Source organism: Scyliorhinus canicula, chromosome 9 (genome assembly GCF_902713615.1).
Source record: "Scyliorhinus canicula chromosome 9, sScyCan1.1, whole genome shotgun sequence".
NCBI classification, from domain to species: domain Eukaryota; kingdom Metazoa; phylum Chordata; class Chondrichthyes; order Carcharhiniformes; family Scyliorhinidae; genus Scyliorhinus; species Scyliorhinus canicula.
Genome location: NC_052154.1, coordinates 117150247 through 117177428, shown reverse-complemented (window position 1 = coordinate 117177428; position 27182 = coordinate 117150247). Strand labels below are relative to the sequence as shown.

Here is a 27182-nt window from a genome sequence, read left to right as displayed (position 1 = left end):
GGGAGAGGAGGGGGGCTCAAGGATAGCAATTGCTTTGCAGCGTTTTCAATAGTGCCAAGTTTATCCTAAAAATGCAACCACGTTAACACCACCTGGGTGTTGTTTCCTTCACTGACATACAACTTCAGGTGGTCAATGAAAAGAGAGCTTTAAGTAAACACTTTTTCTATTTTTACTCTGCTTTTCAGTTTTTTCCCTGCCCCTCACTCACTTGCCATGCCACCATCCCTCACCCCACCTCGAAGCCATTAAATCCTTGCTGATGGAGTAAGTTCAACAAGCACCCAATGCACTCTGATTCCTTTACCCAGCCCACATTATTTACATGTGAACTCTTGGCAGCCAGGGTCGGCAGGCAATTTGACTACTGGGGGCATCACAGTTGAGCCCCCATGGCCCAGTGCAGGCCTGCACCCTTTCCAGTAGGATCAGGTGGATGATGTTGTGCATCTGGCATGCTAACAGATGACTGCCTCCTCTTAGTCCAAGTGAATGCTAATCCTAACATTCCCACCACTAATTCATTGTGCAACCAGATGCTGCAAGAGAAATGAGGGTTTGAGACTTTGATCTTTCTCGTCTCCTGAATGTATGGCTGGGCTAACATGTTGACTGGCGGTGTGGAAATCCCAGTGGTTATTGAAAATTGATACATTGATCAGAATCTCAAGCCTCTGTACAGAAAACAGACACTGAATGTTCCTGAATTGCCCCATCATTAGATGACACAAAGTTGGGTGGGAAAGATGACACAAAGTTGAATGGGAGGGTGAGCTGTGAGGAGGATGCAGCGATCCCTCAGTGTGATTTAGACAAGTTGAGTGATTGGGTAAAATTAAAGCAGATGCAGTATAATTTGGATAAATGCATGATTTATCCACTTTGCTAGCAAAAAAGGAAGGCAGACTATTATCTGAATGGTCATAAATTAGGAGAGGGAATGTGCAATGTGAACTGGTTGTTCCCGTACACCAGTCGCTGAAGGTAAGCATGCAGGTACAGCAGGCGGTAAAGAAAGCAAATGGTATGTTGGCCTTCATAGAGAGAGGATTCGAGTACAGGAACAAGGATGTCTTGCTACAATTATATAGCGCATTGGTGAGACCACATCTGGATTATTGTGTAAAGTTTTGGTCTCCTCATCTGAGGGAGAAAGTTCTTGCTCTGGAGGGGGTGCAGTGAAGGTTTACCAGACTGATTCCTGGGGTGGCAGGGCTAACGGATGAGGCGAGATTGAATTAGTTAGGATTGTATTCACTGGAGTTCAGAAGAATGATGGAGGATCTTGTAGAAACCTATAAGATTTTAACAGGACTGGACAGGGTAGATGCAAGAAGGATATTCCCGATGTTGGGGATTCCCAGAACCAGGGGTCACTGTCTGAGGATACAGGATAGACCGTTTAGGACTGAGTTGAGGAGAAATCTTTTCACCCAGAGAGTGGTGAGCTTGTGGAATTTGTTATCACAGGAAGTAATGGAGTATTGTATGTTTTCAAGAGGCAGTTAGATATAGCTCTTGGGGTGAGGAAGATCAAAGGATATGGGTGGGCGGGGTTAGGCTATTGAGTTGGATGATCAGCCATGATCTTAATGATTGGCAGAGCAGGCTCGAAGGGCCAAATGGCCTCCTCCTGCTCCCATTTTCTATGTTTAGTACAATGACTTGTTTTCCTGCCATTCCTGAAGTGCTCCATTTGAATTAGCGATCAAAAAGTTGGCTGCTTAATATAAACACACTCTGAATGACTGACATGTACCTTCAATGCACCAGGGGTGTATCAGCCAACAATCAAGAATCCTATCGCACAGGAGGTCATTCAGCCCATCATACCGGTGTCAGCTCTTTGAGACACGGTGTGGTTAGCACTGCTGTCTCACAGTGCCAGGGACCCAGGTTCAATTCCAGCCTTGATTGCGTGGAGTTTGCATGTTCTCTCCGTGTCTGCATCGGTTTCCTCCAGGTGCTCCCGTTTCTTTTTGCAGTCCAAAGATGTGCAGGTTAGGTGGATTAGCCATGCTAAATTGCCCTTTTGTGTCCAAAGATGTCAGGTTAAGTGGGGTTATGGAGATAAGGCAGGAGTGGGATACGGTGGAGATGTGGGCCTTGGTGGGATGCTCTTTCAGATTGTCAGTGCAGACTCAATGGTCCCAATGGCCTCCTTCTGTACTGTAGGGATTCTTCTATCGTCCTACTCTTCCATCCTTTACTCAGAGCCCTGCATTTATTTTTCAGTTGCAACAATACATTTCAATCCCCTTTTGAAACCTGCTGTTGAATCAGTTTCCACCATCCTTCAGGCAGTGAATTCCAACATAGGAGGCACACCTTCGAAAGTGATTATTTTTCAAGGGACTCCTCAACGGTATTGAGTGTGCAGTCCGGGATATTCCTTTCAATAACTCACCTTGCAACAGCCAAGTTAACAATTGCAGAGGGCAGCATGGTGGCACAGTGGTTAGCACTGGCTGCTTTATGGCACCGAGGTCCCAGATTCGATCCTGTCCCTGGCCCACTGTCCATGTGGAGTTTGCACATTCCACCATGTTGCCGTGGGTTTTGCCCCCACAATACACAAGATGTGGATTGGCCATGCTAAATTGCCCCTTAATTGGAAAAAATGAATTGGATACTCTTAATTTTTTTTTAAAACATAAAACAATTGCAGTGCCTGTCCTGAAAGAAAGAGAAGGCAAAAACTGTAAAATGTTAGTCAAATGGCAGTTGGAGTTCACTCTGTTGACACAAGCACATTTCAGTGAAGTGACTGTATAATATTGGGGGTCAGAATGAAAACCTCCCAATATTTTAGAAATAATAGCACTGAATCACAAGTATGATTCTCTGGTGGAGTTTGCACTTTCTCCCCATGTCTGCATGGGTTTCCTCCGCGTGCCCCCGTTTCCTCTCACAGTCCAAAGATGCGCAGGTTAGGTGGATTGGCCATGATAAATTTACCCCTTCATGTCCAAAGATGTGCAGATTAGTTGGGTTTACGGGGATGGGGTGCGGGAGTGGGTCTAGGTGGAGTGCTCCTTCAGAGGGTCGGTGCAGACTCAAATGGCCTCCTTCTGCACTCTAGGGGTTCTATAGATATGGATTCTCTGAAGCTAAATTGTGTCCATTATGTAGGCTCTCAGTCCAGCACAACTGTAATAATTGTCAAGAAATTTGAGGATCTCTGGCACTTTCATTGCTGATTATCTAGGAGTTCCCCACCCTGGGTAATCCAGACATGTGCTTACAACACAAGATGACCCTTGGGTGCTTGGGGGAGAAGATAATGTTCACAACGACTCCTCTTTTGCAAAGGTACTGGCAGCAATTTTTCATTGGCTTATCAACTCTCTTTTACAAAAAGTCACATTCTCCTCTTGATTGTCAATTTTGTTCAGGGCTCCAGGTCAAGCGGGTCTGAATCCGCAAATAGGCCCTATTCCCATTGGCCATGTGGTTGGCATGCCGAATGCAGGGTACATCGGCTGCGTGGTGGATGGCAGGCCTGGCAGTTAACCCTGAAGTGTAGGTGGGTAGGCAGAAGTGAAAATGTGTACTGTCTGTGACTCCCAATCAACCAAAGGTGCAAGGTTCTGGGATGCCCCCCGGAGTTCTGGCTTCGGCTGTGTGGCAAATCCAGCGGCAACAGGAGTTGGGGATTTAACCAGTGGTGAAAACTGGGAAATGAGGTGAATGGTCAGAGTTGCTGAGAGCCATTGCCTCTTCTACCCTTTCCTGTGTTAGAACAGTAACTACACTTGGAAAGTTGTATTAGCATCCTGAGATGGTGAAATAAGTTATATCAATGCAATGAATGTCTTCCTTCCTATCTTACTTCCTCCTGCCCGCTAATTATAACAACATTATTGGGGCCTCACGGTAGCATGGTGGTTAGCATCAATGCTTCACAGCTCCAGGGTCCCCGGTTCGATTCCCGGCTGGGTCACTGTCTGTGTGGAGTCTGCACGTCCTCCCCGTGTGCGCGTGGGTTTCCTCCGGGTACTCCGGTTTCCTCCCACAGTCCAAAGATGTGCGGGTTAGGTGGATTGGCCATGCTAAATTGCCCGTAGTGTAAGGTTAATGGGGGGATTGTTGGGTTACGGGTATACGGGTTACGTGGGTTTAAGTGGGGTGATCATTGTTCGGCACAACATCGAGGGCCGAAGGGCCTGTTCTGTGCTGTACTGTTCTATTATAAAGGCCTTATTTATCCAGGGGCTTATAATTTTGCTGGAAATAGTTCATTTATATGGACCAGATATCTCAAACTATTATTACACTGACGGCTGTGCTGGTACTGAACTGTGTCTAAAGTGATGGTGTTCTTTGTAAGTGCCCACTACCCCCCCCCCCCCCCCCCCCAAAGTGACAGGAGGTCCTGGCACTTAACCCATCTACCATCCTAATCAATGGTAGCGGAGCCTAGATTTAAACGACAGCTTCGTTCCACGCACATTGCCGTGCAAAAAGGAGCGCACAGACCTGCTCTATAAACTCCACACAAGTACAAAGGGTTAAGGGTCATTGAAGTGAAACTGCTCTGCTTTTGTACTGGGGGCGGGGGGCACCGCCTCGCACCACTTGAAGCGTTAAAGTGTTTAACAAGTGTCCTTCTGCTGTGTGTCCCATTCATTCCTGGGACACAATGCATAATGCCCCACATTTAACAGCAAGTCTGCATGTGTTGCACTGCCCGCCTGCCTTATGTTGCTAAATGCGGCAGATCATCCCGTTGTTTGCCTGAACGAAGGTTAGTCACTGCGTTTCGTAGTAAACAAGAATTCTTTTAAAAAAATAATAAAAACTACTTATTTAGCAACGGAAAATCTTGCAAATTGCAGAAAGGAAGAGAGCGATTATCTGACTGCCAAATATGCTGAGAAGTTGAAATGAAAGGAGGGGAGGAGAGAGAAATTGACACTGAATACCCCAACAGGAAATCTTAACTGGAGTCTCACAGCAACTGCACCTTTTCCTTCCGACCGCGTGTAACCCCCTCCCCAACTTCCCTCAACAAGTAAAAAAACAAAATTGCAGATTGCTTTTCGAAACCGCACTGCCTGCCGTTTTGAGATTGAAAGGTGGCCGCGTGTTTACGCGCTGACTCAGGCAGGAATGCAGAGCTCCACACACACACACACACACACGCCTCCCCCATGAGTTGGGAAGGCTCTCAGATCTGAGTGTTGTATTGTAGCCCTGCTGCAGCACAGCCGGCAGTCTGCAGTCACAAAGGAGGAGGGAGGGCAGGTGCAGTACACACAGGAGAGAGAGAGAGACACACACAGGACAGAGACACACACACACACACACAGGACAGAGACACACACACAGACACACAGGACAGAGACACACGACAGAGAGAGAGACACAGACGCACACACACAGGGGGAGATATATAAACACACAGGAGAGAGTCACATAAAGAGACACACACAGGAGAGAGACACACACTCAGAGAGACACATACAAGACACACACACGGAGACTCCTGCAATAACGGACTAGATTGCGGACTCCATTCCACCGGACCGGATTTGCCTTTATTCTTTTGACACTAAAATCCTGATCGCTGCTTTGAAGATGTACGAAACGGAGATGAAACTGAAGATCAGAGTGAGACGGATAAAAGAGGGAAGGGAAATCCGAGGTGTGTATGCAAAGCGCTCGTTTGTGTGTTTTAAACAGCAGGCCAACTTTTCAGCCTAAATTGCAATGCCGAAGCGAGAGCCGGGAGAGATTGCAGCGTTTTCTATTTGTTTGCACCATATGTTAGCTTGCTGAGTGCTTGCTGCATGTTGGAACCTGTGTGATATCGGTTGCAGAAAGTGGCATTGATAGAAGTAGCGAGATTATGTTGAGGGTGAGGGCTTTAGTGGTCGGTGATATTGTGCTGGGAGGGCCAGTCTGCAGTCGTCAGGGAACCCTGTGCAACTGATCTTAACCGTGATGTGGAGATGTGGTGATGTTAACCGTGCAGAGCAATAGGACCCAGAGCCCCTTGTTCTTCCTGTCTAAAGGCACCCTTATTTATCGTAACTGCAATTCGCAGGCAACAATGACCAGATTAGCACACTTGGTAAACCAGTTGGATGGCCACAGCGAGTGAAGGGTTAATGGAGAAATGAGAAATGTTTAAACCAAGGATCCAGCTCACCAGAGTTAACGTGATCCTGGCTATAATGTACAGTGTGACAGCTGAGTGAGAATGCTTTGTGAATTATGTAATGACTGTGCACACCCTGCAGAGGACACTCGGTGCTTTATGACTAATACTACCATGTTAAAGCTATAATGATCACATATCCCGTCTTTGTACTTTATTTGCTAATGGAAACGGGTTTTTTTTCCTGTTAAACCTTACATATCCCACACGCAGTGGTAGATCTGCGCAGGCCTGTGGCCCTTCTATCTGCCTCTCTAGGGCATATTCTGGTACACCACAGATCGACTGATGTCATGCCACAGGAATGGTATTAGCATCCCAAAGGCTGGCTATCTAATCGAGCCAAAACCCGCTCCAGATGAAGTGATTTATTGGAACAGTTCCATGGCAACGCATCTCCTGGACTGATGTCAAAGAACTGGACAAGTGTTGGGATGTTTAAGGGGTGGAGGGCAGGGGCTGGAAGATCTACGACTGGGGAGCTTTGTCTGATGGAACATAACAAGTGGTTGAGCTGTGGAGTGAGCGAGTGAGAGGTAAAGAAGCACACTGTTCTCCTGAGAGTGATAGACATAGATGGGGCCGACAGCAGCATGATGTCATCCATCTGGCTCACAGCAGCCAGAGGCTTTGAACCAAGTGCTATTGTTGAGATTGCCCCACCACCCCCATCCCCCAAAGCAGCATGCAGGCTTGTGAGGCAAGTTCCCTATTATTTGAAACAAAGTGATACTTGATTTAGGTAGCATCTCATCAAATCACTGTAGCGTCTCGTAACACTGCTCACTTTTTGGCCGGAGATGAGTTTTAAATAGCCAGTCCACACAGCCATTCCAACAGCACTCCACAGTGAAACAAGTGCCTGACTTACATGTGTTTCTTTGTATCGCATTAAAATCGTAGAATCATGGTTTCATACTGCACAGAAGGAGGCCACTTGGCCCATCGTCGTGGTGGTGGCTGCCTGAAAAAGCGACTAATTTGTCCCACTTCTGTACTTTCTTCCCCGTAGCTCTGCAAATGCTGCCATTTTCAGTATAAATCCAATTTCTTTTGGAAAGTTGTTCACGCACCTGCTTTCAGGCACTGCATTGCAGGCCCTAACAACACTGTACATAAAATTCTCATCAGCCCCCTTACCCGTTAGCCAATTATTTTAAATGTTAGAAGTTTATTTTTTTGCAACTTTACGATTGGATTGCATTCATTTTGAGAACCGTCTAAAGAATGCACATTTACTGCCCACTTGGCACTCATTTGTTTTAGATTTACACTCACTAGGTACAGAAACTGAAAAGACAATTTGCTGTTCGTCATGTGCTGAGATTCACTTTGCAGTATCCCATTTTCCAGGTTAATTTGTAAGCCAAGATTCAAGCCTTCTGACCTGCTGATTATGTTAGTTGAATGCATTTTGTAAAAATTTCTTTGTGAAAATGAACTGGGGCAAAAAGCCACATCCATGTGTTTAAGGGATTTATACATATTCATATTGTGGCAGGACAATGCACAATGTATAATGTTCATATGAAAAGAAATTGTTCGAATGGCACTGTTGTCATTTTTGTCGCAACTTAGTTTTTAAAAAGAATGAATTTAGTTTGCACCTGAATTTAGATCCCTTCATTTGAACAGTTCGACTGGCTGAAATGTCAGTGGTCAGGTACTGGTGGACAAGCAACAAGGTCAGATTTAAAACATTTTTTTTAGAGTACCCAATTTTGTTTTTCCAATTAGGGGGCAATTTAGCGTGGCCAATCCACCTACACATCTTTGGGTTGTGGTGGTGAGACCAACGCAGACACGGGGAGAATGAACAGACTCCACACGGACAGTGACTGGGAGCCGGGATCAAACTTGCGTCCTCGGTGCCGTGAGGCAGCAGTGCTAACCACTGCGTCACGGTGCCACCCCAGCATCCAGGTCAGATAACGTTTCTCTGGATCCTCTGTATCACGTGCAGAGTTAGGTCATCCGAAGAAGGTGTAGGTGGTGCTACATTTGACCTCAGCACCTCAATGAAGCGGGGGTGGGGGAACGCTCCAGGCTTTGCAACTTTAAAAGAGAAGATAGGAGTTTATATAAAACTTTCAAAACCATAGCCTAACACACTTCATAGCCCATGCAGTACTTTTTGAACCAGTCACTGTTATCACTGGGTCGCTGTCTGTGCGGAGTCTGTACTTTCTCCCCGTGTCTGCTTGGGTTTTCTCCGGGTGCTCTGATTTCCTCCCACAGTCCAAAGACATGCAGGTTATGTGGATTGGCCATGCTAAATTGCCCTTAGTATCCATAAAAATGTTAGGAGGGGTTATTGGGTCACGGGGATAGGGTGGAAGTGAGGGCTTAAGTGGGTTAGTGCAGACTCAATGCCGTATGTTCTATCCCACATTTTGCATGGACACCATGTTGTTGGCATTGATTGTGATGTCCCCCCCACCCCAATAATGGAAGATCTTGCCAACAATCACTCTCAATCCTCATGTGAAGAATGTGCACTTAAAGTATGAAATGTTTGGAATCATTTCCCCCAGCAAGGAGTTAGCACTTTAAAACAAATCTAGTTAGTGAGACAAACAACACATTAACCATGGCTTAAGACTGTGAGCTCCGGTTTAATAATGTATCATTGGCGTGAATTTTGTGACTGATGAGAAGGTCAGACTGAGGCTGCTGTGTGACCTTAGTGTTGTTGTATTGTGCTGTTTGTGAGCAAGTTCGTTCCTTCTTGCTTTACATTTTTGAGCTTTTAATCCGGCTGGCACTGTTGATCCTGTTTGGCATCCATATCTGCCCAAAAGTCCTTTAAATTCAGAATGAATTCAACCAACGTGGACAGTTTTCAATTTGCTGCTACTATTTATGCTTGCATAGCACTCCGTACCAGGTCCCCAGCTGGGGGACACCTGCTGAAAACAGTGAACATTCAACCAAAAATCAAAAAAAGCAACAAACCCCTTTAATTTGTAACCTATCGGGTTGCCACCTCCTGGTTAACTGAGCACCAGGATATAATTTAATAGGCTGCTGTCTGGCCAATTCAGTCATCCGTGTATTATGTGGGAGCAGCAGAGCTTTCCAATTAAGGAGTCAAACTGATTTTCAGCCCCAGAATGTACCCTGACCCACCAGCCAAATGATTTATTGCAGCCTTTGGAGCAAGGGCATTGACCTGCACCTGTGCTTTGCTTCATTCGTGATGTGATGTAATTGTCAAATCAAGGAGGTGATGTAATGCAACTAAAAGAGCAGATTGGAGCTATGGGGGGAGGGGAGGAGAGCTGAAACATTACACTGGGTGTGGATGCAGGATGTGTAAAGCTTCTGTTAATGCAGCACACTGTACGGTTGAAACATGTTTCTGTGAACGTCCACTCACCTCCTTCCCTTGAACAACCATAAATCCCCAATCTCAACTAGCTCCTGAGATTGAAATTCTGACATTTACAAACCATTAGTCTGGAATTTGAACTTCTGTGTTCCAAATCCAGCATTGCTGCTGCTCAAACAAAAACAGAAAATGCTGGAAAATCTCAGCAGGTCTGACAGCATCCGTGGAGCGAGAAGGGAGCTAACGTTTTGAGTCTGCTTGACTCTTCGTCAAAGCTGCTTCTGCTCATTTCACTGACTTTTTTGTTCTGTGTGGACTGCATCGAACTCGTTGAATATGGTGGAAACCAAGAAAGTGAAAGGGAAAGTAGGGACAGTTTAAAAAGAAAAGCTCAGGAAATGGGTGTCAGTGACAAGGCCAGAATGTATTGCACTTCCCTAGTTGCACTTGAGAAGGTGGTGGTTCTTCAACTGCTGCAGTCCATGTGATGAGAATGCTGCCCAAGTGCTGTGAGCAAGGGTGCTCCAGGAATTTGACCCAGTGCTGATGAAGGAACAGCAAGACATTACCAGTTAGGGTGGTGTGTGATTCGGAGGGAGAATTAGAAGTGGCGGTGTTCCCTTGTGCTTTCTGCTCTTGTGCGACTGGGTGATAGAGGCTGGGAGTTTGAAAGCCGCTGTTGAAGAAGCCTTGGCGAGTGGCTGCAGTGCGTCTTGTGGTGTCACTGATGCTAGGGTGTGCCACTGGTGGAGGGGGTGAACCTTTATGACGATCGATGGGTGGGTGATCGATTAGGCTGCTTTTTCCTGGATGGTGTTGAGCTTCTTGAGTTGTTGTTGGAGCTGCACTCACCCAGGCAAGTATTCCATCACATTCCTGACTTATGTCTTGCAGGTGGTGAACAGGTTTTAGGAAGTCAGCCACATACTGTTCAACCTTCTCTGATAGCCAGTGAATTTATCTCGTTATTCCAGAATATAGTTTCTGGTTAAGATCCCTCTCCCCTCCCCACAAGGTTGTTGAGCAGGCCGATTGGGTGATAATAATATAATTGACTGTCAAGGGGAGATGGTTAGGCTCCTTCTTGTTGGAGATATTCATTGCCGGCCACTTGTGCGGCATGAATGTTACTTGCTAGTTATCAACCAAAGCTTTTATACATATTCTCCTCAGCCCCCTATTCCCCCCTCTCCACCCATACAGTTACACTGCTTCACGATGAGTAATTCCATGTCTCTGTGCCATTCTGTCAGTCAACATGCTCAGTTAACGTCCACTTGCTTCCATGTTGTCATTGCCCTGGCATTTGAAGATTTTGGGGAGTGTAATGACACTGTTGGAGTTTATTGAGTGGGCCGTTCAACTCCGATTTGTAGGCAGCAGTTTGGAGGGAGATGAGTGAGAGTAAAAAATGAGAGTAAAACCCCTTAATTGATCTTCTTTAGCCCAAGGTCACTGATGGAAACTGTCGTGAAACTCAGTGAGTCGGGAAGATGTTTTCATGCATGGCAGTGTCCTCATCTCTTGTCTTATCCACCAATTTTGCTCTTTTCACAATTTATTCTTCATGGTGACTTTTGAGCCAATTTGATTTGCATATAAACGGTTTCTGTTCTCCCCCTCTGATGGTTTTATATCTTGTGTGCACCTGGGTTTCACACCCGCTTTTTATTTAGACAGCCTGTGCTGGGTGTGGAAAATGATGGTGTCTTCAGTGTGAATTAACTGTAACAGAATGAGGTGGAGGGAAGGCTTGTTGTTCTTTTTTTAAAAATAGATAGCACAAGACTTCTAGCAAAGAGCTGAACAGCCACTGCACTCAGGAGGGCTGGCCTTAATCATTAGCCTCTGTCATGATGTAAAGGATCTTTTTTCAGAGTGGGTAAGGGGAAACTGCTGAGGCGACAGCTGTTAAGATCAGAGTAATTTTCTGCATCATCTCTCATAAGGCCTATGAGGGCGTATTATAAGCTTGCATAGTGTGCCAGCACTGGGTAATAATCATATGGCAAACTGACAGACTATGGGGGGATAATGAATGACTGACTGGCAAGCCTTTATTAAATCTACAGGGTGCTAAAAAGATCCTGTTTTTTCAAGAAGGAAAATGGCCGGTTTCTTTTGTTTGCTTTTGTTTTGTGCAAAGATTGATTTGCACAGAGATGATGAATTTGAATTCTATGAGGCTCGAGCTCTTTCAGAACTCTACCTGTATCGTAACCTGCACCAAGCCCCACTCACCCATCACCCCTATGTTACCTGAGCTTCATTGGTCCCCAGTCCACCAATGTCTGGATTTGGATTTTAAAAATTCTCATTTATCCATTCAAATCCCTCCGTGGCCTCTCCCCTCTTTGTATAACCGCGACCAATATTTATCCCTCAGTTGACATCACAAAGTAAACATTATCTAATCGCCGTCACATTGCTGTTTGTGAGAGCTTGCTCAGCACAGATTGGTTGCCGAGTTTCTTACGCAATAGTGACAGACTTCAAAAATATTTCATTGGCCGTGAAGTGTCTTGAGATGTCAAGTGGTGAAAGACACTTGAAAGCCCCTTTTTTACTCTGCACCAGCTCTGGATGTCGCACGTTACAGTAAAGGAATAAGTAGAAAACACTGGTGATTATGCACTCGATCAGTGTGGCTTTCTTGTTTTGTGGGTCAGAAGATGTGGGTTTGCAGCTGTTCCTCAGAGATGCGAGCACGTGATCCAGTGCATTGTTAGTGAGGGGCTCCACTGTTATTTAAAAATGAAATGAAAATGAAATGTTATTTGCATTGGATGTTAAACTAAAACATTATCTGCCACTCAGTCGGTGTAGTATACCTGGACTTTGAAAAAGCATTCAGATGGGTGGCGCACAAAAGGTTAATGGGTAAGATAAAGGGCCATGGAGTTGGGTGATAATATCTTTGCATGTGTTGAGAATTGGTTAACAGACGGAGAATGGGCATAAACAGGGCTTATTAAAGTTGGCAGGCAGTGGATACTGGGTACTCAGCTAGTTGCAGTATATATTTATGACTTAGATGAAAAGACAGAGAGTAATGTATCCAAGTTTGCTCATGATACCAAACTAGATGGAAAGGTAAGCTGTGAGGAGGACACAGAGGCCACATCTGAAGTACTGTGTAGCTTTGATCTACATATTTAAAAAACAATATTAGAGATGGTGCAGCAACGGTTCACTAAATCATAGAAGCCCGACAGCCCATCGGGTCTCCACTGATCCTTGGCAAGAGCACTCTTCCGAGGCCCATGAACCCATCCCTGTAATCCAGTAACCCAAGCTAACCTTTTGGACACTAAGGGGCAATTTAGCATGGCCAATCCACCTAACCTGAACATCTTTGCACTGTGGGAAGGAACCGGAGCACCCAGAGGAAACCCATGCAGACACGGGGAGGAAGTGCAAACTCCACGCAGACAGACACCCAAGGCTGGAATTGAACTCGGGTCCCTGGCGCTGTGAGGCAGCAGTGCTAACCACTGTGCCACCGTGGGCCCTGGGATGAAGGGCTTGTCGTATAGAGTGAGGCCAATTAAATTGGGTTTTATTAGGGCAGCACGGTGGCCTAGTGGTTAGCACAACTGCCTCACGGCGCTGAGGTCCCAGGTTCGATCCCGGCTCTGGGTCACTGTCCATGTGGAGTTTGCACATTCTCCCCGTGTCTGCGTGGGTTTCGCCCCCACAACCCAAAAAATGTGCAGAATAGGTGGATTGGCCACGCTAAATTGCCCACTTAATTGGAAAAAATAATTGGGTACTCTAAATTTATTTAAAAAAAGAAGAAAAAAAAATTGGGTTTTATTCTCTGTAGTGGATTGAGAGCTGATCTCATTGGAACCTACGAAGGTCTGAGGGTTAGGGTGGACGCTGGGAGATTGTTTCTGCTGGTCGAGGAATCTAAAACATGGGTACAGTCTCAGGATAAGGGGCCAATCATTTAGGACTGAGATGGGGGAGGAATTACTTCACTCAGGGGGTTGTGTATCTTTGGATTTCTCTACCTTAGAGGATTGCAGATGCTTCATCGTTGAATACATTTATGTTATGATCGACAGAGTTTTGTTCTCTCAGGAAATTAAGGGATATGGGGAGCAGGAAGGAAAATGGATATGAAGCCTGAGATCAACCATGACTCTATAGAATGACGGAGCCTGCTCAATGGGCCGGGTGGCCTACTCCCCATTTCTTATGTTCTTATGCAAATTTTTTCCAAAGCATCTTTAAGGCTCTCTGGGTCTCAGCCTGCTCCAGTTAACACCGCTAAAACATATCTTGCCATTGTTTGCAGGACGTTGCTGTACAAATCGCATGTTTTATTTCCCTATATTACAACAGTGACTGCACTTTGAAAAGGACTTAATTTTACGTCAAGCATGTAGCAACTTCCTGGCAGGTGAAAGGTGCTACAGAAATGCAAGTTCTCTTTTTTTCCTTTAGAATTGCACCATTGTTGCCAGATGCGGTTAGTGCAGCCAACTGAAAACCAATAGGGCTGAGCCAATGGGGCTCACCAAGACAGTAGCCCAGAAGGCTCAGTGAAAGGGGATTTCTGGCCATTGAAGTGGTTTACATGTGGCTTGCAAGTGGCTGTGTAACACCTGCTCTTCAGGAACCAGGCTGTGCTTTGTGCAGGTCTCACACAGTCGAGAAGTGTCTATTGAGCACCTGGGAGACAGGTTTTGGCCATAACCTGAGCTGATCTGTGGAGGTGTCTCACCCTGTCGGGTGCTGTCCACATGTTTCCTGCAATTTCCGTTTCTGTGAGAAAGATTCCATGTACATTGCCCTGTTTTACTTTTATCTTTATGGTCCATTGTAAAAAGGATCTGTTTTCCTGTAACCAGTTTAATTAACTGGTAAGTGCCATTCACGGCAGGTGATCTCATAGAAATGGGGTTATTTATCTTCTGAAGGTACATGTGATAAAGGGGAGAGTTAGCATTTCCCCACCCTGCACAACTTTCTCAAATGCTCAGGACATCCTGTTTATTGGTTGATGCCTTTCGACCTTTCTCTGCTTGGTTGTCTGGTTTTCCTGACATGTAGATGCACACAAAGCGGGAGAAAAAAAGAACTTGCATTGATAAAGTGCCTTTCATTTTTAAAAAATAAATTAAAATACCCAATTAATTTTTTTTCCAATTAAGGTGTAATTTAGAGTGGCCAATCCACCTATCTTGAACATCTTTGGGTCGGAGGGGTGAGACCCACGCAGACACAGGGAGAATGTGCAAACTCCACATGGAAATGTGACCCGGGATCGAACCCGGGTCCTCGTCGCTATGAATAAAGTGCCTTTCATTACCTCCGAGCCTTCCAGTCAGTCGGGTGTTTTTGAAGTGTAGTTACTGTTGTAATGTGGAAAATGTGCAGCACAGGAAGCTATCACAAGCAGCACTGAAATAATTAAAAAAAAAATTTAGAATACCCAAATATTTTTTTCCAATTAAGGGGCAATTTTAGCCTGGCCAATCCACCTACCCTGCACATCCTTGGGCTGTGGGGATGAAACCCACACAGACACGGGGAGAATGTGCAAACTCCACACGTACAGTGACCTAGGGCCGGAATCAAACCAGGTCCTCAGTGTCGTAGGCAGTGCTAACCACTGCGCCACCATATTGCCCTCGTAGCACTGAAATGATGACTAGAACAACTGTTTTTTGTCATTGAGGGATAAGTATCGGACAGGACACCGGGAATAACACATCTTCAAAATAGTGCCGTACATCCTCCTGAGAGGGCAATCCCGGTCTCGGTGTAATGTATCATCCAAAAGACAGCACCTCTGGCAATGCAGCATTTCCTCAGTACTGCATTGACTCCAGATAATGTGGTTAAGTCTCAGCAGTGGGACATGACCCCTACAGTCAAGAGTGCTCCACTGGTCCACTGTGTTATGAGTGCCTGATGGAGATTCAGTTTGTTAGTCTTTTCGCTCCTTTGCTGACGAACAGCATGCAGCTCTGATCAAACAAAACAAAGAACAAAGAGAACAAAGAACAAAGAAAATTACAGCTCAGGAACAGGCCCTTTGGCCCTCCCAGCCTGCGCCGATCCAGATCCTTTATCTAAACCCGTCGCCTATTTTCCAAGGATCTACTTCCCTCTGTTCCCCACCCGTTCATATATCTGTCTAGATGCATCTTAAATGATGCTATCGTGCCCGCCTCTACCACCTCCGCTGGCAAAGCGTTCCAGGCACCCACCACCCTCTACGTAAAAAACTTTCCACGCACATCTCCCTTAAACTTTTCCCCTCTCACCTTGAAATCGTGACCCCTTGTAATTGACACACCCACTCTTGGAAAAAGCTTGTTGCTATCCACCTTGTCCATACCTCTCATAATTTTGTAGACCTCAATCAGGTCCCCCCTCAACCTCCGTCTTTCCAATGAAAACAATTCTAATCTACTCAACCTTTCTTCATAGCTAGCACCCTCCATACCAGGCAACATCCTGGTGAACCTCCTCTTCACCCTCTCTAAAGCATCCACACCCTTCTAGTAATGTGGCGACTAGAACTGCACGCAGTATTCCAAATGTGGCCGAACCAAAGTCCTATACAACTGTAACATGACCTGCCGACTCTTGTACTCAATACCCCGTCCGATGAAGGCAAGCATGCTGTATGCCTTCTTGACCACTCTATCGACCTGCGTTGCCATCTTCAGGGTACAATGGACCTGAACTCCCAGATCTCTCTGTACATCAATTTTCCCCAGGACTCTTCCATTGACCGTATAGTCCGCTCTTGAATTAGATCTTTCAAAATGCATCACCTAGCATTTGCCTAGATTGAATTCCATCTGCCATTTCTCTGTCCAACTCTCCAATCTATCTATATTTTGCTGTATTCTCTGACAGTCCACCTCGCTATCTGCAACTCCACCAATCTTAGTATCATCTGCAAACTTGCTTAATAGACCACTTATACCTTCGTCCAGATCATTTATGTATATCACAAACAACAGTGGTCCGAGCACGGATCCCTGTGGAACACCACTAGTCACCTTTCTCCATTTTGAGACACTCCCTTCCACCACTACTCTCTGTCTCCTGTTGCCCAGCCAGTTCTTTATCCATCTAGCTAGTACACCCTGAACCCCATACGACCTCACTTTTTCCATCAACCTGCCATGGGAAACTTTATCAAACGCCTTACTGAAGTCCATGTATATGACATCTACAGCCCTTCCCTATCAATTAACTTTGTCACTGCCTCAAAGAATTCTATTAGGTTTTAAGACATGACCTTCCCAGCACAAAACCATGCTGCCTATCACTGATAAGTCTATTTTCTTCCAAATGTGAATAGATCTTATCCCTCAGTATCTTCTCCAACAGTTTGCCTACCACTGACGTCAAGCTCACAGGTCTATAATTCCCTGGATTATCCCTGCTACCCTTCGAAACAAAGGGAAAATGTTAGCAATTCTCCAGTCCTCCGGAACCTCACCCGTGCTCAAGGACGCTGCAAAGATACCTGTTAAGGCCCCAGCTATTTCGTCCCTCGCTTCCCTCAGTAACCTGGGATAGATCCCACCCGGACCTGGGGACTTGTCCACTTTAATTCCTTTTAGAAAACCCCTTCCGTATGACAACTTGACCTAGGGTATTTAAACATCCATCCCTAGCCACAACATCCGTCATGTCCCTCTCCTTGGTGAATACTGATGCAAAGTACTCATTAAGAATCTCACCCATTTCCTCTGACTCCATGCATAAATTCCCTCTTTTGTCTGAGTGGGCCAATCCTTTCTCTAGTTACCCTCTTGCTCCTTATATACGAATAAAAGGCTTTGGGATTTTCCTTAACCCTGTTAGCCAAAGATATTTCATGACCCCTTTTAGCCCTCTTTATTGTGCGTTTGAGATTTGTCCTACTTTCCCAATATTCCTCCAAAGCTTCATCAGTTTTAAGTCGCCTAGATCTTATGCATGCTTCCTTTTTCATCTTAGCTAGTCTCACAATTCCACCCGTCATCCATGTTTCCCTAATCTTGCCATTTCTGTCCCTCATTTTCACAGGGACATGTCTGTCCTGCACTCTAATCAACCTTTCCTTAAAAGACTCCCACATTTCAAATGTGGATTTACCCTTAAACAGCTGCTCCCAATCAACATTCCCTAGCTCCTGCCGAATTTTGTTATACTCTGCCTTTCCCCAATTTAGTACTCTTCCTTTCGAACCACTCTTGTCCTTGTCCATGAGTATTCTAAAACTTACGGAATTGTGATCGCTATTCCCAAAGTAATCACCGATTGAAACCTCAACCACCTGGCCGGGATCATTCCCCAATACCAAGTCCAGTATGGCCCCGTCCCGAGTTGGACTATTTACATACTGCTCTAAAAAATTCTCCTGGATGCTCCTTACAAACTCTGCTCCATCTACGCCTCCAACACTACACGAGTCCCATTCAATGTTGGGGAAGTTAAACTCTCCCATCACGACCACCCTATTGCTCTTACATTTTTCTATAATCTGTCTACATATTTGTACCTCTACTTCACGCTCGCTTTTGGGAGGCCTGTAGTAAAGCCCCAACAATGTTACTTGCACCCTTCCTATTTCTTAGCTCTACCCATATTGCCTCAGTGCTCGAATCCTCCATCGTGCCCTCCTTAATCACAGCTGTGATATCATCTCTGACCAGTAATGCAACTCCTCCACCCCTTTTACCTCCCTCTCTTTCCCTCCTGAAGCATCTGTACCCTGGGATATTTAGTTGCCAGTCTTGCCCTTCCCTCAACCAAGTCTCAGTAATACCAATAACATCATATTCCCAGGTACTAACCCAAGCCCTAAATTCATCTGCCTTACCTGCTACACTTCTCGCATTAAAACAAATGCACTTCAGACCATCTGTCCCTTTGCGTTCATCATCTCTTCCCTGTCTACTCTTCCCCTTAGTCACATTGAGTTTATTATCCAGTACTTTACTGGCTTTAGTTGCTGCCTCTTTACTGACCTCTAACTTCCTAATCTGATTCCCATCCCCCGCTACATTAGTTTAAATGAGGAACAGAAAATTATCAGACAAGCTTGTAATCAAATTTTGAAATAATGGATTATGTTGTTTTAATTCATGACTGTTATCAGAGGTTATTCGCACATACAGCTTGTGATCTTTAAACTCTGGAAAGAAAACGTTTTATACTCCTATTTATCGTGTGTGATACAGGGTGCGCTTTTCCACTTTTATATCAAATCAACTCTGAATTTGCATTAAGCAGTAGAGCAGGTCCAATTAATGGCAGTTTGAAACAGCACTCTCAAATTGAAAAAAAAATGGTTTGCGTTTCAGGTGTATAAAGGTGATTCAGTCAGAAAAACAAATGCTGGTCTTAACCTCAATTGCAGACTTCCTTTGCTAGTACTTATCTTCTCACAGAGCTGTACTACTATTTCAGTGATCTTTTGACTTTGGAGATTACTGAAAATTGTAAAATGACTAGGTTCCACTTCAGTACATGCCCCTGGTATTAATTTTGGTCGTTTCAGTTTCACCAGCTCATTTGACTACAGCAGAAGTAGTTCTCAAATGCTGGTTATCAACACAATGAAAGTGATTCTGTTGTGGGGGATGGCTGTTGGAAGTTCTGCGGTCAGTGAGAACGGTTCTCATCAGTCATTAAGAGTTGTGTAAATTTACGCAGTGTAGCAGGAAAGGTTGAATCATTCTTGAGTGAAGCTGTGGTCATGCGGGTTCAGCTGCCAAGTTTTGCATAACGTCATTTGGCTCTGCACACCTGAGAGAGGCTGTCTCTCTTTCTCGCCCTCTCCCTCATGCACATAAACACACCACACACTGTGTGCCTTCGTCCAGCATTTTCTGCTTGGTTACAGTGCAGTGCTTTCTCTCTCTGGAAATGGAGACAGGTAAGAAACCTATTCTGGGGAACGGAAGATGGCATTTGCCTCCAGCCGCCAAACAGTGGCTCTTCAGGGTTTGATTCTTTGCTTTGGGGAGATGGTACAGGGCTTAAAAGGCATGACTGAGAGAAAACCCCAATCCTTTGCCCCCTGCCGTATGTCATAGTCGTTCAGTGTGGTTGTGCAAACATGTTCCCGAGTGGCTTTGAGTTATTGTACAAAATAGTGTTTAAAGTTTTGCAATCTGTGAAGTGATAGCTTCACAGAATCATGTTTGATGTGAATTGGCAGGACTCCTACAACTTTGTATTTCTGTCACAAAAAAGTGTGATTTGGAGGAAGGCCTTTTTGCTGCCTTTCACTTGTTGGGCCTGGTTCTAAGCCAAGCTTGGATAAACTGGTTGAGTTTTGGACCCGTTGAGAATTATTATGAAGCAGACAAAAGTCAGGTAGTCTGAGGCAACAATTCAATCATGTTTGTTTTCCTTCTTTTGTTTCTTACAGGGGGATTTGCTGCATTTTCCTCCTGTTTCCCAGGCCTATGTGAGGGCAAACCCACCACAATCCTGCCAATGAGCATCTCTCAGCCGTGCCTACCTGTTGCCAACATTGGTCCGACTCGAATTCTCCCACATTTGTATTTGGGGTCGCAGAAAGACGTGCTAAATAAGGTACAATTACATTTCTAACAACTGGGATAAATGGGACTTCCGGGCAAGTTGTCTGCAAATCCTGAAATTACTGCTCTACCCCTCTCTATCCCCCTCACAAAGCACACCTTAAATCTGGCCTCTTTAACTAATGGTCACCTATCCTGATATTTCCTCATGTGTCACTTTGCCTGTGAATCACCACGAGAATCTTACAAAACAGAAGTTGTCCCCTGCCTGTACCTGTTCTTTGAAAAGAGCTATCAATTGGTCCCTTCCATGTTTTCTCCTGATGTGGGGGAGATGCCGCTGTTGGACTGGGGTGGGCACAGTAAGAAGTCTTACAACAGCAGGTTAAAGTCCAACAGGTTTGTTTTGAATCACTAGCTTTCGGAGCACTGCTCCTTCCTCAGGTGAATGAAGAGGTAGGTTCCAGAAACACATATATCGACAAAGTCAAAGATGCAAGACAATACTTTGAATGCAAGCCTTTGCAGGTAATTAAGTCGACATGTGGTAGTGTATTCCACAGCCTCACCCTTCTCTGCATTTAAATAATTTCTTCCTAGTATCTGTATTTGATTAGTTCGTGATCATCAATGTTTATCAATGTGAGAGTAGACCAGTATCTCAGACACACAATCAGCTTTTACATCCCTCATCCACTCTGGTTTTTCCCTGGTGCAGAGACTAGGTAGTGACATTCAAAAGCTTAATTGTAAAATATTGTTGCCAAGAATTCAAGAAATGATATTTGAGAAATATATTTTAATATGTTATACGTAATCATTTTTTCTGTTGCAGGACTTAATGGTACAGAATGGAATCACATATGTTCTTAATGCCAGCAACTCTTGTCCCAAGCCCGACTTCATCTCCGAAAGTCACTTCATGCGCATTCCTGTCAATGACAACTATTGCGAGAAGCTTCTACCCTGGTTGGATGAATCTGTTGTTTTCATTGGTAATAAATGTTGCACGATTTTAGTATCTTTTAAGAACCATAGAGGGTTGTGACAGTGGTGGGACCCCCAACTCCCAGAGGAAAGCACTCCCAATATGAATCATTGTCTTAAGAAAATGAGGGAGTGAAAAAATAAAAATAAATTGTGTGTGGGTGGATGGGTGGTGTGTGGATGGCTATACAATCAGCCCATGGCATTCCTAAATGCCTGTTATTGTCTCCAATGATGGCATACCCACTGATTCTGTTCCAATGTAACTAGGAAGATGGGAGTCAGCAGAATAATATGGAGTTGCTTTGGCCTTGCTCAAAGACTTCAATTCTGGTTCTGAGAGAGAAGAGCGTTATGGAATGATTTATCTTTCTCTTCAGGCTGTTTCTAGTTCCATATGGTATAGGGTAGAACAGCTGAATTGAGTGTTGGATGGAGGTTGACATATTCCACTCAAAACTGCTCTCTGCTTCTCCACAGACAAAGCAAAGGTCTCCAGCTGCCGAGTGCTTGTTCACTGTTTGGCTGGGATCTCTCGATCAGCTACAGTCGCCATTGCCTATATTATGAAGACCATGGGCTTGTGCTCTGATGATGCTTACAGGTAAATAATACCCACCTGAGCTGGAGTCAGCTGAGCGATTTTGAAATCTACCATGTTGCATTCTTTTATATGTTTCGTTCTCCTTTCCTCCAATCCTTTGGTGCTTGAGAGAAGCACTTCAGCTCGTTCCAACTACTGCACTATACAACAGCACAAATGGTGTTCAGTTATGAGCCATTCAGTCTGACTGCAGGAGTGCTACAGGAGTGCAAGTTACATTGGTAGAGAAACTGCATATTACCCAGTGGATGAAATAATTTGACAAAATAAAATTCACAGTTAAATCAATTGAATTTGTGAATGTGAATAAGGGAGGGGACAGGGCCAGCTTGTGACACATCATAATAATAATGATCTTTATTAGTGTCAAAAGTAGGCTTACATTAACACTGCAATGAAGTTACTGTGAAAATCCCCTTGTCACCACATTCCGGCGCCTGTTCGGGTACACTGAGGGCGAATTCAGAATGTCCAATTCATCTAACGGCACGTCTTTCGGGACTTGTGGGAGGAAACCGGAGCACCCGGAGGAAACCCATGCAGACACGGGGGAATGTGCAGACTCCGCGCAGACAGTGACCCAAGCCGGGAATCGAACTCCGGTCCCTGGCGCTGTGAAGCCACAGGGCTAACCACTGTGTTGCCGTGCCGCCCATGATCATGCTGGTGAAATTGTTGTCAGTATTCAGGCTGTTTTCAGTAGCATTGACTCCATGTGTGTCTATGTTTTTAGTTTTTAATCTAGTGATAGAAACATAGAAAATGGGAGCTAGAGTAGCCATTCTGCCCTTTGAGCCTGCTCCGCCATTCATTGTGATCATGGCTCATTATCTAACTCCTTTGATCCCTTTCGCCCCCAATAACAATATCCAACTCCTTCTTGAAAACGTACAATGTTTTTACCTCAACTGCTTTCTGTGGTGGTGAATTCTACAGCTTCACCCATCTTTGGATGAAGAAATTTCTCCTCCTCTCAGGGGTAAAATGGTTTACCCCACATCCTTAAACTGTGACCCCCCTGCTTCTGGACTCCCCTGCTATCGGGAACGTCCTTCCAGCATCTAAGCTGTCCATTCCTGTTAGAATTTTATAGGCTTCTATGAGATTCCCCCCCTCATTTTTCAAGACTCCATATAATATAATGCTAACAAGGGCGGCACGTGGCACAGTGGTTGACATTGCTACCTACGGCGCTGAGGACCCGGGTTTGAATCCCGACCTGGGTCACTGTCCTTGTGGAGTTTGCACATTCTCTCCTTGTCTGAGTGGGTTTCACCCCCACAACCCAAAGATGTGCAGGTTAGGTGGATTAGCCACACTAAATTGCCCCTTAATTGTAAAAAATAAATAAATAAGTGGGTACTCTAAATTTATATATTAAAAAATATATAATCCTAAACAACTCCATCTCTCCTCATATGTCAGTCCCACCATCCCAGCAATCAGTCTGGTAAACCTTTTCTGCACTCCCTCCATGGCAAAAACATCCTCAGATAAGAGACCAAAACTGCACACACTATTCCAGGTGTAGTCTTCTTTATCCTTAAGGGATGTGGGAGGCATTGGCAAGGCCAGCATTTGTTGCCGATTCCTAATTACCCTTGGACTGAATTGCTTGCTCGGCCTTTTCATAGGTCAGTTCAAAGTCAACCACATTTTTGTTGTATTGTTGAGGAGAAAGGGCTACAGCACTGCACTGCAAATGTCAACACAGCCCAGATTATATGGTCAGCTGCCTTATGCCACACTTGCTACCTTCCAGTGACTTTTTTTGCAACAGATCTGGGAGAAGTGGAGGCAAAAAAGCTTCTTGGGATGCATTCTGCCATGTGCTCACCAGGAAACAAGTCATCACTCATATTTGGGAGGGTGTATGTCAGCCATTAGCAAACGAGGGAAGAACAGTGTCTGGTGCCTTTCCTGCCACTTGTACTGTAGGAACACTGGGTGCAGGATTATCCCATCAGTTTACCATCCCATCCAGCATTGAGGTTGGGTGTAAGGTCACGGGAGACCACAATACTCGGGCCCTACACTTAGACCACAGTAGCCCACAGGTCCCACCATCCAGAAGGAACATATTCAATCGAACAAAGATGTCTTTTAGCTAGTCGGCTGTTCCTGCCAAGGCTGCAAGTCTTTTCCCTGTAGGACTAGTGCAAAACACTGGCATGGAATGGAGTGCCCACATCTTGCCCTGAGCCAGACCTGCAACTGAGGCATATCTGGCATGGGCCTCTCTGTGGCCAGGATGTATCCAAATTGAGGAGGGAAATCTTCAATTGCAGGGAACAGGATGGGAGAAATTGCTTTGAAATGTTCTATTGCATGTACATAATACAAGAAAAAGATTCTTCAGTGAATAAGAGTTAGCTGTGTGGGTTATTGTTGTTGATTATCCTGAAGACTCTGGGTGGTAGCTTTACTGAGTCTAATTTCTAATGCTTGACTGAAAACAACAACTTAGCATCTTTATGTTCTTGTTAAAGGTTTGTTAAGGATCGGAGGCCTTCGATATCTCCCAATTTCAACTTCATGGGGCAGCTGCTGGAGTATGAAAAGAGCCTAAAACCTCTGAAAGTCCGGACCCTAAGCTCCCTGAAGCCTCAGGCAGACAGACAGGAGGAGGAAGTTGACAAAGAGGTGACGGACATCTGCAGAGGAGGAGTCTTGGAAAGGACGTGTCCTATCTTCTCCGCCTCCAACATTACCGAGCAAGCTGCACAGAAGAATGCAAACCAGCAGTGCAATGATTCAGAAAGCAGCGGAACCGATTGGAAGAATGCATCACACATCACCTTGCAGCAGGGCCTCAATGGTCTGCATCTATCCTCGGAGCGGATTCAGGACACCAACCGCCTCAAGCGCTCTTTCTCATTGGACGTCAAGTCTTCCTACTCGCCAAGTGCCAGCTTCAATTCCACCAAGGCGGCAACACCGATGGATTCTGATGACATCCCAAAGCTTTGCAAACTTGAGATCAAAATGGCCAGCCCTGGTTTTGAACAATACTCACCGAGCCTGGACAGCCCAGATAAGCCAACGGGGTCGGACTTTGGCGCTGAATCAAAAGCTCGGCAGAGGCGTAAGCCGAAGCACATTGGCAGTCTCCCAAACCCGTCCAGCTCACCCGTGCACCCCTTAAATTTAAACTTAACCAGGACCGGCATGCCCTGCTCAATCCACAAGGTCAACAATGTGGAGGACAATCTGAAGCAGGCGCTGTTGCTGAATATTCCTAGTGCCCAGCAGCTCCCTTTGGGGAATAATGGCATCAACCGGTGGGGGAAGCATTCAGAACTGGTACAATCCCCGGCTTCAACGAGCCCCTCTGTCAACACTCCGTGGTACTTTAGCACAGACTCCCAGTCCAGTCACATAGCAGGAAGTAGCAACCTCTTCAGTGGTGGCACCCCCTCGTTCTCCTCCTTTGGCTGCAGCACAGCACCAAACGGCTGCGAGCAGTACGGGGGGGTCCGGCTGCGCGAGAAGCAGCCTGAACCAAGGGACACAAGACGAAGCTGGCATGAGGAAGGAGCCATTGAGAAACAGTTCAAGAGGCGGAGCTGCCAGATGGAGTTTGAGGACGGCATGTCAGAGAGCAGGTCAAGGGAAGACCTGGGCAAAATAGGAAAGCAGTCCAGCTTTTCCGGCAGTATGGAGATTATTGAGGTGTCATGACACCATTGGGAACTGGGCTATTTTCATTGGGTGAAAGGGAGGAACTGTGGTTATTTATCGTTTGAACATAGACTGTGGAAGCAGTGGACTTCATTTTTTTTTAAAGAAACGAAAGCGCAGTAACTGTTTTCCTCTCATGATACAGAAAGTGGGTTGACTCTTCACTTGAGACTTGTCTTGAACATTTTTAGAAAGCTAATTTATTTCTCCACACACATTCTGGCAATGGTGAAAGATGAGGGAACTGGTCACCCCATTTAAAGTTGTACAGTGCGGTATTTAAGTACTTCAAGCAATACTCAAAGAAAGTCTGGTTTTATCTTATTAATTATATATTTTTTGTGGTTTATGTTTCCTTTTGTTTTTGCATCATACCCTGGTCTGCACAGGACTGCTACCTGAGAAGGCCATTTATTGCACTTTGTCCTTCCATGTATTTGACTGAGCCAGTTGAAATGTAGACTGCTACACTAAAGGCTGGAAAAGTACCTTCTATGAGATAATCTGTATGAACTGATTGCGAATGGATGCAGACGTTAATATAATGTAAATAGTGGTGTATCTATTATTATGGCTGATTTAAATGTTTTTTGAATAGTTTAAAGATATCCTGGCTGCTTGATGCAAATACCTCAGGTTTGAATAAACATAATAATTGAAAAAGGCTTTTTCTTTCCCCCTTCCACTCGCACCCCCCCCCCCCCCCCACCACCACCTCCTTAATGAAATGTACTCGAGCTGCAACAACCATACAAAAGATAATGAAAACAAATCATCTCAGGTTTTTAAGCTGATTGATTTATGGAGAGTCACGTGATTTTGAGCAAGGGAATGCTTCTTGGAGAGCTTCAAAAGTGCTCGTCCTCACTCGGCATCAAGTCTGCTTTATCGCTGAATGCCAGTTGTGCATGCCCATTGGTGGAAATGCAGCAATGTCACAGTGATGCATGCCAGTAACCATGCATTGGAAGGCCATGCTACAGCGCTCCCAGCAGCAATGCTACCCCTTTGAGAGCTGCATGTTATATTTTTCCCTCTTCTCTGCCACATTGCTTGTCCCCTACCTACCATGCTCTCTGAACGAGGAAAAGCTTATTGTAAACACACAAAGAACCAGATTATTTCTGGTACGGCCTGGCTTCAAGAAAAGCTGTGGACATTTCAATGTGATTTGTTTCTAACTGAGCGATGCTGGTCAGATGCTTGGTGACTACATTGCTGATGGATTAAAGACTTTACTCAGAGGAAAAAAAGTTTGTGGTATTTTTATCTGGCTTTGCTGCCTCACTGCGGAAAAAAAAAAGCATCAAGGTTATTTATATTTTAGATTTTCCTGTCTTGAAAACTCAATTTGCTGCCTTTTTGTTTAAATTTGCTCTCAGGACAGTGACTTCAATGACAAGGCCGACATCCCTAGTTCATTCCTGAGAAGGTGATGGCGAACCACCTTATTGAGTTGCTGTAATCTTACAGTTTTGATGCAGCCAAGTGGTTTACTCAGACAGCTTTAGAGGGCAGTAAAAAGGCAACAATATTGTGTAGGACTGGAGTTAGGTTTGACCAGACAAAAATGGCAGGACCTTTCTCCAAAGGACAACAAGTAAACAAATTAAATTTAAACGGCAGCATCACGGTCACTTTTTACTGCTTCCCCTCCTTCCAGTGTTCAGTTTCCATTCTAACAAAAAATGAGTTCCATTTCTCAAGTAACCAAGGTAGAATTTGTTCTCTGAAACATCATCCTTCAACATCTCCGCTTCACCATCTCCCTTTTGCCTTCAACCCTTCTCTTCGATGATACCTTTGTGTGTTCCGACCCCCTCTTTCCCTGTCTGCCTGTGGCTCTGTTTGCTCTTGACATCCAATGTCGAGTAATGTTTGCAGAGACATTGGTTGATAACA

At 45.1% G+C, this 27182-nt stretch overlaps 1 protein-coding gene across 3 annotated transcripts in view; it reads left to right on the top strand.

The window, feature by feature from the left end:
• The window catches only part of LOC119971631 (dual specificity protein phosphatase 8-like), a 275181-nt gene extending 248598 nt beyond the window's left edge, over nt 1–26583 (top strand). The window contains exons 1-5 of one of the 3 annotated variants that reach the window (XM_038807454.1): nt 4629–4747; nt 19894–20060; nt 20844–21003; nt 21476–21599; nt 24089–26583. In XM_038807454.1, the coding sequence (XP_038663382.1) occupies nt 4702–4747; nt 19894–20060; nt 20844–21003; nt 21476–21599; nt 24089–25280 (1689 nt within the window). In that variant the 5' untranslated portion in view covers nt 4629–4701 and the 3' untranslated portion in view covers nt 25281–26583. Of the gene's footprint in view, nt 1–4628; nt 4748–5342; nt 5648–19893; nt 20061–20843; nt 21004–21475; nt 21600–24088 lie in introns of those variants that run through there. The other 2 variants (XM_038807453.1, XM_038807452.1) reach the window with 2 other exon arrangements.
• Nucleotides 26584–27182: the final 599 nt, after the last annotated feature.